We start from the raw sequence: 13379 nt of genomic DNA on the forward strand, positions 1-13379 counted from the left end.
ACACTTTATCATGCAAATATTAAATATCACTCAGTTTATTAGCAAGAAACTAAAGACTGAATTCTTATCACTGTTGAAAACTTATAATAAATAGATTCGTACAGGTTGCACCGAAAGATAAAAAGTGTAAATAAATTTTCGGGAGCAAAATTAATAAATACAACCTGACCAGATTCTCAATTCTGAAAAACCGGGAACATATCATCAAATAACCCAGACATCCCTGGAAATTCACCGAAATTCAACTGAACTGGAAACTCTGATCAATGATAACTCTTCCGCTTGCAACCGCCTTATATTTCTGTTCTACACGTCAAGTTGGTCAGCTAAAAATTTCATCCGTAATAAAGAACGACTGGAAACTTTTCTATTGAAAGAAAGTAGGATTTCAATTTCGAGAGTAAAAATATTTAAGATTTTCGATGAAAGTGACATTTTTAAGGCACATTTACGTGTTCCAAAAATTGTTCTCGGGACACCGGGACAGCAAACAGAAAACCAGAAGTGTCCTAGTAAATCCGGGACGATATAAAACAACATAGTTCTTACTACCATATATAAAACGATTTTATTTATTTTTGCTAGCGATCTCGATTTTGATTGCTTTTGATTTAGGAGTACACCTCACAAATCTATCCACAACTTAGTAATTGATCGTACACGGTGGGCGGGGGATTAATGGACAATTCAGGGATGTAAAGTTTACAAATTAGTTAAAATAGACATTTCCTGCACGGAAGCATGTTTCTGAAAATTTGGGGTGTATGGATATACCATTACTTCAAAATTACTGCTAGAATCTTCAGATCAATTAAGACGCCGAAAAGATAAGCTACAAAGTACTCAGTAATAAGTAAATTATTCAAAATTTGACTGGTTTACTAACAAAGGGGACATTTTAGAAACTGCATATAGAAATCGTAATAATACTTCCTTAAACGCAAAATGTTATACAAGAATATGGACAAATTAAAACAAAACTACAGTGAACTCTCGAAACGATACAAATAAGCAACTCCGGCTATGACAACGCTAATTTATTTTAATCACATTTGAAGCATATTCACAGATTTTTACCAATATCTTATAAATTCTGCAATATTACGTATTAGAGATTAACAAAAAATTTTAAAAAATAAAAATGCCCGATGTATATGTTGGAGACATATACCAATTGATATCTTACTAGGCCCAACAAATGATAATTATGTGTGAGTGTAAAATCTCATGCGCAGGTTTCGAGAAAATGGCGCAAAAATAATTTACTTATAAACCTAAAAATTGATTATGTACAATCCGCGGCAAAAAAACCTGCAACATGAGGATGTAAGTTAATTGTGAAACTACGCCTAACAGCACAGGGAATGAACATAACGTCTAAGTGGAACGAATCACGCCAGGATAAACCTCGGCCTCCTCCCGTGCACATTTATTTTAGAGCAAAATACTTCGTCATTTCACAATAAACTTATATGCTCATGTTGCAGGTTTTTTGCCGCGGATTGTACAAGAACTATGCTACTTCCTGAGGAGAAACCGATACTGAGCTACATTTTCATTAAGCTCTTCATTATGATATTCTTAATACGACAGATCGTAGAATGTTTGATGAGATCTAACCTAAAACCATAATCAACTCTAAATTTTAACTTTTGCTTAACTAAAATATGGTCCAACGATAAGACATATATCCGTCGATACATCATATCGACCTGAACAAAAGTTACATGCTTTAAGATAAATCCCCATGTGTAGTTTTCGAGAAAATAATAATAATAATCAACTTTTGTATAGCTAAAAAAATAATAATAATATTCTAAGATTCACAAATACGAACCCAGCGCTGTGACGAAGGGCCAACTATTTTTGATTACATTGAAGATGACTCTACAAACTACCATAATTTTCAAAGATACTTATTGCTACACATGAAAAGTTCGCAAAGAACCACTACAAAAGAAACATCATTTGCAATGCTACAAATGCCAAAGATTTGAGCTTTCGCAAGCAACTTGCCAAGCTCTGCCTCGGTGCGTTAAGTGCGCCGGCTCTCATTGAACGTACCAATGCGAAAAGAAGACCAAAGACACACCAGCAAAGTGTGTCAACTCATCCTGTTAATTATTCCGGATGTCCGCGAATACAACAAATTCTATAAGCAAAAAGGCAAATAACACCAGCAAGCACAATCTCACATTCAGCACTTCTTCAAGACACCACTGCTACATTCACTTCAAGACCTGAGCGTTCAATATCACCCACTATCGCAGCTTCAACACCGAAGACGTCCCCTGATGACAATTCATTCTCTGAAGGATTTAAACCTGACCAACATAGTACACACGCTATGCACCTACAGACCAAAGTTGAAAGCCGCTCCAGATCTGCTCAGCGAATTCACTATCCTCATGCATTTTTCTCTGAACTATTATCATGAGGTGAAGAAACCTTATGAGCACTCCACTGTTTGTTATAAAGATGTATTTTTTCTGGTTTTATTTTGTACTGCTCTGTATTTTTGTAATTTTATATTGTATCCAACATTGTGAGGGTCGTCAAGTCTAGGAGGCTTAGGTGGGCGGGTCATGTAGCTAGAATGGAAGAAAGTAGAAACACTTTCAAAGTCTTGACTGGAAGACCAATCGGAAAACGACCATTAGGAAGACCTAGGCGCAGATGGGAGGACAATATTAAGATGGATCTCGCAGAGATTGGAATACAAAGTAGAAACTGGATGCAGTTAGCTAAAGATAGAAGTCAGTGGAGAGCTTTTGTGAACGCGGAATTGAACCTCCGGGTTCCATAGGCCATAGAGTTAGTTAGTTAGTTAGTTATATTGTACCCAGCCAAACACATCAATAAATAAATAAATCCTGTTATATACCCATCTCGAAATGAAACTAGAAATAAACGAATACTCATAGCCCAAGACGGGATACGAGAAAATGGTACTTTAAAAAAAAAATTAAAAAGAGATTTAAAAGTATGTTGATCGTTCATAATTATAATTGGCATCTTTATTCTCCTGGAAGAAATTGTTGTTTATTTGTGTATTCTATGTATCAAAACGCACTGCTGACTAGCACACTATATCTATTGTTGTTGTTTTTTCTTGACGGTGAAACACATACTACTTGTAAACACACAAGCATTATTAAATATGCTAACTAATCAAACATGAATACGAAATAAAATATTAGAAATAAAAGCTATTGCGAAATATATTTTCTATTGAAAAAAGGTAAAATAAAACGTGCAATATATACTAAGGGCAGTGTAGACGACACAGTACATGCTGGCGTTTACCTGTTGGGGAGGAGGACATGGGGCGCTCTCTGCCAGGCAAGGCTGTAGGAATAAAAATACAGTTCGGAAATCACATCAACAAGCAAGGACCAAGGGAAGGCCTATATGTTACTCACATAAAGCAAAGCTTTATTTATTCTTTACCTACATTCACACATACACACACACACACCTATTCCACTACGTATAACACACATAGTAATTCATTCATGCAACTTTAGAAAACATTTTTCCTTTACCGAAAACCAACGGTAAATGTTGCATTTTGGAGACACATGTATAGACACAAAATTTAAAAGATTATACAGATTAAACAACCAGCAAGATGTGCAATTTTGTCACAGTGCATTGAATGGGAATAGATAGAATCGTCAAACTTTGTCCAGACAGAGAAGCATAATTGCTGACAAAAATTATATTGGCAAATTTTTCTTTGAGACAAGAATTTTGACACCAGTCACCATAATTCCCGACGTAAACATACGAATCTTGGTTGATTTTTATTTGATTTAAGTTCAGCAGTGGGGTTATATGAGATGTGGCTACATAACTTAACGTGAAATCCGAACCACATGAGCTCACATCGGGGATCTCCCACGCCAAAGGCGCGTATGCGTAGGGAACACTACGGGAATCTTTGTAATTTTAATCATGTTTCTAGACATTCCTAGATATCCTTAACAATGTTAAGATTCCCGATGTTAGACGAAACCTCCTTCTGACTAACGATACCCTCTAACCAGGAAAATCGTACAATTGGCTCATAGTTCCTTTATGTAATACGATTTCTAACTTGGATGGAAGGCGGATTTTGATAAAACAAATTACATTCTTGGAAATGTCTCAAGTCCAAATCACACTAAAACTTATCTATCATTACTATGGACTTTCGTGGAGATTTTATCCTTCAGTTCTTTTGATTTCATAATCCTTAGGGAAATTATATTAATTTTGATTTATATATAATCTAGCCATAACTATTGTGGCAAAAATATACATGAGATCATGACTACACCCAAGAAGAATATTGTGGATCAGGATATATGCATCCTTTCTTTGAAATTCTGAAGTATACACAAAGTAAAATATCATATGAAGTAATTTTCAAGTCTCTCTAGTAACAATTCTTACTTTTTTAAAAAGAAAAAAATCCCCCGCAAGAACTCTAGCCTTACATGGAATTACATAAAAATCTATCCTACAATGTGAAGAAAATATTTTTTAAAAAGTCCGATGAGACGTGTGTCAATTGATAGCTCTCATCGAGCTGGACATAGTGATAATGAATGTGTACATATCCTCATGCGCAGTATTCGAGAAAATCGACACAAGTTTTTCTCGTAAACCTAAAAAATTATGCTGTACTATAACCACGCCATCTATTGAGACGAAGCATACTGAAGTGTTCCTTCATCAAGCGTTTCATTATGACACTAACAAGAAGACAATACATAGTATGTTTAATGAGATATTGCCCACAATTATGATTGACTCTTTAATTTTAATTTTTGTTTAACATAATATTTTGCAAAGGTGAAACATACCTACGTGGATGATTCAGAAAGTAATGCCTCCAAGCCCACTACTTGGCCAACTGTACTGCAAACATTCTCAACTGTTTATCACTAAGGCGCTATGTTTTGTTTAAGTTATAGGATGCCACTTGTTTCATCTTCCTATCTCTTCTCGTTCCAGAGTAATGAAGCAATTCATAGCATAGAGTGGTGACGTTTGGTTCAAACAGCGGGCTGTCATTGTATTTCTGACTGCGGAAAGTTGTGCGCCCAGGAACATTCATCGCAGGCGACGAGTCGTGGATACACCATTACGGCCCAGAAACAAAACGCCAATCGCTGGAGTACAACCACATGTCTTCTCCTCCGCCAAAAAATTCAAAATTGTCCCATTTGCTGGCAAAGTAATGTTGACATTCTGCCTCATTCTGGCTATAGTCCGGATCTTGCGTCCGGCTAATATGGCTCTTCCCCAAAGGGTCAACGCTACAGTTGTGACGCGGAGGTCGAAGCAGCAGTTCGACAATTGTGTGGCCAACAGCCACTACAATTCTTCGCCGACGCGGCATGAAAACCTTGTCTTGTTTTGCGTTGGCGCAAGTGTGTTGCCCATAATGGGGACTATGATGTCACCATTTAAAAAATGATGTCACCATTTATTTGTAGCTGACATTGCAAACTTTCCACTGATACTTGTATCGGTGCTATCTGTCAAACACAAATAAAGGTATCACTTTGGAGGCATTACTTTCTGAATCACCCTCGTATATCAATTGAAAGATGCTAGCAACTTGGACAAAACGACATTCTTCAGTGTCAATTCTCATGCGTAGATTTCGAAAAAATATGGCGGTAAAAGATATACCGCTCGTTGTTAATAATAGTTTTATAGTTTTTATTCTTTTGCACACTTATTTATCTACTTATGAACAGTATATTTTTTAAAAAAGAAAAACTGTATCTATCGTTATTGTCTTCTAACTATGACACACATACACCTAACAATACCCATATACTGTTTGTAACTAAATAGGGTCTAATTTGATATTCAAAATAAATAAATAAATAAATAACAAAAGAGGAGAATAAAAAGAGGACATCAACCAATAACTATAAACACTAGCATGGAGGATAAAATAGACACACACAAAGAAATACATTCGAAACACTCAATGAAGTTTCAAACACGAAGCACTCTTACAGTTTATATAGGAATGCATGTAAACTTAGAAAAGGATCTTAACCGTCCATGTACTAAATCGTATGTTCGTCTATACTGTTGTCAACATTTTTTGATCTTTACTTCCTCTGTAGTGGAACAGGATTTTTCTACTGACATTAAAAACGTTTTCAAGATAATTTGTCTACAGTGTTTTATGTTATTTCATTAATATAATATTATATACAATAATGTTGCTATTTGTCTGGATACGGCTAAAATAAAGAACATGAAGTCGAAGCAAAGTGTGAAACTGCATCTTCTCGAATGAACCTGACGATGATTGATTAGCGTACATTTGGTTGCTCAGTTTTTACAATCCCTTACATTTTGTGCCTATTATATGTTAAGGTGATTTGACCAAATTCCAATAGGACTGTAGGCAAACACCTTCGTCATTGGCTGTACACGAAAAGTGTTTATGTTTACTGTATTATTATATTGCTATAATTAGGCTATATATTACATAAAAAGGTCACTCTGAAAGTTTTATAAATTACAATCCAAAACACAAATATTTCAGTAATTTAAAATTGCACGCCACAAATTTGTTAGGGATGGCCGGAAGGGTTTTAGCTGGTTACATTTATTCCCTCGCCATTATATGTTAAACGGTGTTGGATCATCATCTTCTGGAAATCAAATCCGGATCTAAGTGCATAAAAGTACCGCGCACTAATTACTTAACTACACGATAGCAAAATAAAATTTCTAAAATGTTAAGGTGATTTGACCAAATTCCAATAGGACTGTAGCGTAGGCAAACACCTTCGTCATTGGCTGTACACGAAAAGTGGACCTAAAGTTGGGAACGAACCAAATAAGCTGTAACATGGATCTGGACCCATGACACACGGACACATAGGCTATAATAACGTATTGTAACTCATCTTCTATGCTGAAGTTTTTGACTTATAGTATATTTTATTTATTAACATTAAAAAAAATCGTTGTCTTCTTCTCAGAAAGGACAAATTGTTGTGTAAAGACCTCACACAAAGTTTGTTGCAGTCTCAATCTATTTTAAACATTCAATAGTCTTCCTATAAGACTCAATCGTTGTTGCATATAACATGTAATATTGCAGATTTACAAAGATTTCAGAGTGACATTCGTGTATAATTACACAATTTTCATACGCATATATTAAAATAATGGAATTTTCATCTGCATATATCAAAATAATGGAAACACTTGAACTATGCAACACGTAAGATGTATATGATGGTACCAATGAGGATGAGGGTGCAGCGTCTGGTCGTCGTCTGTGGTGTCTTAGGTGACCATCTAGAGTAGGGAGCGAGGCCTGTATTGAAGTTTGTGGACCGTAGTGATTGAAAAAAAAAAGTTACAAAGAGACCACATTGTATATTGTTAGTTGTTGCAAGCGCATGTAAGGTAGCCAGAGTGTTTGCTATGTTGTGAGGAACAGTGTCACGATGATGATATCCTATAAAACATCGGCGAAGAGTAATAGTTGATGGAAACCTCAACAACAAGAGTCGCCGAGCATTGAAGAGAATTCTCACCAATAACCAGAGACTGAGTGCGGTTCAAGTGACTATGAAATTCAATCAGACCTGGAACTGCTTATTGCAACAATTAAGCCCAACCCAAGTTGCTTAACCTGATTATTCATGGTTAAGTTGAAACTCCCAAACCCCTCATCACCGTCAATAATGCGATGAAAAAATGGTGCCGAGAATATGTAAAGTGGATTGCTGATTATTGGATATTCTTAATATGGTCCGATAGGTAAACTTTCATCTTATTCAAACAACAAGCCGTTTTTATGTATGGTAGAGGCTCAAAGAAGCTTATGCTCCAAACTGTCTGCTTTCTATCGTGAAACATAATGGCGGCTCTGTGAAGCAACGGGCAGCAATTTCCTGATATTTCATGGGTCTTGTGATATGCTCACAGGATACACTATTGCGTGTGATTATGTGAACATTTTAGTTCACTATGCATCCTATATTCTGATGCTATGTTTGGTGTTATTAAAATATTATTTACGCTGTTACAACTACTAAGAACATCGGAATGAACTACAACAACCCCTCCCCCTGGCCTGTTCAACCCCAGACCTCAACATTATTCAACATTTGTGGTCAGTTCCGGAGCTCATAACCCGGAGGAGACATCCTCCTTCATCCTTGCTGACGGTACTGAGTGCTGTTCTGCATAAGGAATAGTACAATATTCCTCTGAAAACCATTCAAGATTATACGCCTCCATCTGATGGCGAATCAGAACGGTTCTGCAAGCTAACGGTGGTACCATGCCACATTCATCAGGTAGCTAAATTGTATTTCCTTTAGGTGTTTCCATTATTTTGCTAACCAACTGTATATCCTGAACTACCAAATTAGACACTATTTTAAAACACAAACTAAAGTAATGAAATTTAGGACAGTTCTAAGCATAATTAAGCATTTGATAAAAGTTCAGAGGCCACAATATACTGTATGAGCATAGTAACAAGAGAAATACTTACGCCAAATCACAATACGTGTGTTGACACGAAATATATATATATATATATATATATATATATATATATATATATATATATATATATATATATATATATATATATATATATATATATATATAATGAATTACAATAATGAACGAATATAATACTCCATGATTATTAATCAAGAATAATTCACTGAATTTCAGTATTGATAATAATTAACGCCATAAAGCCAAGATCAATGCTCTCTAATGATATAAACCCAGTTATAATATTACAAGCTATTTGTACGTACGCTTACTAATCACTTAAGTGGGTTCCAACTTCAACCATGTTATTCGAGAGCAACAGTATATTACTAATTATCACCTGCTAATTACCACTCACTCATTAATTAATCACTTGTTCTGTCAAAACAATCTTTAATCCTACTACGATTTGGAAGCCAGTCGTAAACACTATTATTATTTATCAACAATATATGACTTAGTTATATTTATATTATGAAGATATTTTTTAAAAAAAATCAGAAACTACTTTGTATCTAATTGAAATCCAAGTAAGAAAGCTAAGCACTTGTACTGTGATACACTACAATAATGGTTGGATTCAGGTTTAGCGTTCCCTCCAAGCTTAAAGAAGCTAACACGTGTGACCATTTTAAGATCCGTGGAGGGATATAAAGTGTTGATTCACAGTAAGCAGAGAGAAAATCAGGATTACTAAATGTCCTCTCTTGCCGGGTCATCCCTTCTTCTTCGAGCCATAAAAACGGTCTTGAAGGGGTTATTAGGAAAATGAGAAATTCTTTTTCCTGGGAAGCGGAGGAGGAGGAATTTGCTTCAAGATCCATATATAAACGCGAACGAAAAATAAAAAACGAATAAACAATATTTTTGTAATCGTCATTGTAAAGCTTTAGTTGTAAATGAAATTAAATGAAATCTAAATTTTATGTCCCATGGTTATGCTGGCTAGTCTAAAGGAGACGGTGATGATGAGAAATGAATGAAATGGCGAAATGAGAAAAGTGAGAGGAAACGGAAAAACTCCGAGAAAACCAACGCACAAAGTGTTCGTCCACCACAAAGCTCACTTGGCGCGAGCTGCGATCGAACCGACAACCCCATGCACCAGATGTGAACGCTCTACCACTGAGTCACCGCGGCCCCCAAAACTTCAGTTGTATAAATTTAGTGTTGTACACGAGACGAAACAGGATTTTCTTGATAAGATACGGGACAAGAAATGGTAGTTTAATTCGAGACGAACAAGCTTTTGACGTCATCTTCTCGAGACGAGACAGCCCGAAATCGTGTCTCGCGGACAACACTATACCATAAATTGTATTTTCTTCCTAAGGTCATTAAGAGATTATCTCTTTGTGACACCTAAAAATACCCTGTTTTCTTTCTTTCTTTTATTTTAATCCGGGCCTACAGTAACCCCACGGAATAGTAAATGCTATTTTCAATTTACGTTAGTGTGCCATACGTTGGAATTTTCCACTCCCAGCATACACATAGATTTGTTAACTATTTCATCTTTAAAAATCTATAATATTACTGTTACTGAAAATTATGTTAAGAGACAAAGAAACTAATGGGACTCAAAATCCAACTTCGAACAAAGACAGAATATTAATTGTGTCACTGGTAGCTCAAGTTGCAGAGCATTCTCTCGGTGCGTGAAATGTCAAAGGCTCAAGCCCTCGCCAATCCAGTATGTGAAAATTTTATGTATCTCGAACATCATATGACAGATTACTGTTAATTTGGGGTAACGACATCCTATTCGGGACAGGTTGATGACTCTCACGAACGTTATGTAGGTACGGTTTCATATTTACGAAGACTTGGCAGGCGTGGGAGATTAAGTAAACACAACGCTTTGGTCTCCAAATCTCAGGTACCCATTTTCCACAGAGTACGTGGAACAAAATGAGCTTCACTGAAACGAGAAATGTATCCTATAAGGGGATACACCCCCAGCCGCTCAATTTGTAGGCACATGTCTTATCGACTATGTCAGTATGGCTCTAACTTAGAATATAGCAGGCCGGTATTTACCCAGGACCACAACGAAACAGGGCGGGCGGAAAATTACCAGTGCAGCAAATTAATAAGAATCGAGATTGAAGCATGGTATGTGGAAAAGAGGGGCTGTTCATGAAAGAGACACTTAAGGGAAATCTATACTACAAACAATATATGTACTACAGCGCGACTGTTTTCTTGTTGCAATGTTACAAGCGAAGAAGGAAATGACACATATTGGCTACTATGTCATTTTTTTTATTGTTTTTGCTTACACAACTGAATACGAACAAATAAGGGGGCACAAAATTTTCTCGAGCAAAGAGGCATAAAATACTTAAATACAGGCCTGGATACATAATGATTATTTTAAAATGTAATTTCTAATCTTAAAACTTACTTTTGAATAGCTTAAGCGAATCACTAGATCAATACAAACTCATAAGAGGGAATGAGGGTAATCAATAATATAATGTTCCAGACATCAGTATATCTTGATTCTGAGAACATTGCCTATCTAATATTTAACTGTGGTCTTCCTCCCTTTCACCTTTTTCCTTCAATCATATCTTCTATAATGACCCTCGTAATATAATTTACTCTCAAATTGTGTCCTAACTAATACATTTTACTCTTTTTAATTATATACAAAATAGTTTTCTTCTTCACCATTTATCCAATACTTCTTCAAAACTTATGTATACGTACGCTGACACGCCTCTGTATTTTTTATCCAAATTCTGTCTTTTTATTTACTCAAAGAAGACAGAACACGAAGAATTATTAAGGAAAGAAACTATACTTTCAAATATATTTTACAGGTTAATAATTAAAGCATCAAATTACCATATCAAAGGATTTCAATCTTCAACCTTTGAGTTGACAACTCTACACTGTTAAAAATGACGGTTTGATTTAGTATTGGTACAGTTATATACGGTATTAATACCTTGCAACTATATTTTACAAGTTAAACTGTAGGAATTCACATTTCTACATGTCATGTTCTTACCTACAAACATGCATACATTTAAAATCAGGTACCGAGAGCCCTGATGAATTCAATAGATGCGGGGGGAGGGGGATTTCAATAGATGCGGGATGAAAGTAGCACTGTGAAAATAGAAGTAACCCTTGTTGACCACTAACGAAGATTTGCCCCGGGTAAGTATTTCCCAGCTCCGGGGGTGGGGGTAAATTCACCTGGGCCACCCCTGAGATCACAAATCAAGAGGGTTCTACAAAATGAATAGAATGCGTTTTACAATTTGCTGTCACAAATTATTTTCACCTAGAATTTTCTTTGATGTAGAATGAAACTAATGTGCTTGAAACATTTTTCTTTTGTAACTGTTTATATTTTTTGTGTATTTGTGTCTTAAAAGAAGAACAATGTATGCATGTGGTTAAGTACTCGGAGAAGGCTGCAGATGCAGAGCCTTAACTTCGCTAGGTTAAAAAAAAAAAAAAAAAAGTTCGCTATCAATAAATAATAACGTTACGCACGAATATTTCATGTTAAATATTTATTTACTTCAGTCCGAAAAAGAAACTAATTTTCTTCATTTTGATGCAAATTATAACCACTGTGATAACAAAATTAGAAAAAAATAAGTCATATTGATTTTAATGACTATTTCTCTAAACGAAAGTTAAGTTTGATAATTAAACTCTTCGTTATTATGTAATTAACACAACGATATTTTGAGTACAACTGTTTATTATTTCATATAACCTAACATAACAACAGTGTAACTTTCGAGTTAATATGAACTTACCTTTTTAATGGTGACTGTTCGCACGCCCTTAAACTTGCTGTATTTTTCTTCAGGTGTCTGTAATAAAATAAAATACAATAAAATAATAATAATAATAATAATAATAATAATAATAATAATAATCTTCAAAAAATTTATACAGTTGTTGTACACAAATTTTAATATTTTTGTTGCAACGATTTTGACTTTAACGAAATTAACTATTATATTCAAGAACACGTTTGTAGGTCTAATATACGATAGCATAATACAGTAATAGGTTCTGACTTCGCAAAAAAAGTTATTTATTTATTACATCTCAAATATGACCTTAATTTTATTCAGAACAACATATCGCCAACAGAAATCGGTATATTCTCTCGTGAATAACTTCAAAATGGATGGAGATACTTGAGTCAATCTTTATGTAACTTTCAGCGAACATTTCTACCATCAAACTGCCCAATTCTAAGTTCTGTATGAACTTTATTGGGTGTCTGTACAATATTACTGCAGTAATGGTGATCTGAAAAAAAAATATGAAATGAAATCTTTAAGTTTTACGTCCCACGATTATGCCAGCTAGGCTAAAGGAGGCGGTGATGACAAAAATGAATGAAATGGTGGAATGAAGAGTGGGAGGAAACGGAAGAACCCCGAGAAAACCCATGAACGCGGTGTTTGTCCACCACAAAGCTCACTTGGCATGAGCTAGGATCGAACTAAAAATCCCACGCAGCAGAGGTGAACGCTCTACCGCTGAGCCACCGCGGCCCCTGCGCCATCTGAAATAAGTGTCACACGGTATGCGCACTTGGATGAAATAGAAAAGGCTATACGGATATTTATCAAAATAATGAAAACATCCCTATAGTGAGACATGTAATACGATAGCGATGTATTGGGTAGTAGTGAGTAATATAAGGAGTGGTGTAGTACAGATTCGCGTGTACAATAGGCTAAACGTTGGCGCTGCGAAGTGGGCAAACGGGTTTTTCTATTTTCAAAGGGGAATTATGGATCCTCTTTCAGCCAGATTATGATTTTGTGCAAGCGCGAAGATGATTG

At 35.5% G+C, this 13379-nt stretch overlaps 1 protein-coding gene across 9 annotated transcripts in view; it reads right to left on the bottom strand.

Moving 5' to 3' along the window:
* Positions 1 to 13379, bottom strand: part of LOC145673181 (multiple PDZ domain protein-like) — an 817414-nt gene that overhangs the window by 63156 nt on the left and 740879 nt on the right. For 7 of the 9 annotated variants that reach the window (XM_081742643.1, XM_081742640.1, XM_081742641.1 and 4 more), the window contains 2 exons: positions 12333 to 12389; positions 3307 to 3348 (listed from right to left, as the gene is read on the bottom strand). In XM_081742643.1, the coding sequence (XP_081598769.1) occupies positions 3307 to 3348; positions 12333 to 12389 (99 nt within the window). The remainder of the gene's footprint in view (positions 1 to 3306; positions 3349 to 12332; positions 12390 to 13379) is intronic. The other 2 variants (XM_081742644.1, XM_081742642.1) reach the window with 1 other exon arrangement.

This window comes from Thermobia domestica, chromosome 16, assembly GCF_964235325.1.
Source record: "Thermobia domestica chromosome 16, izTheDome1.hap1.1, whole genome shotgun sequence".
Lineage (NCBI taxonomy): Eukaryota > Metazoa > Arthropoda > Insecta > Zygentoma > Lepismatidae > Thermobia > Thermobia domestica.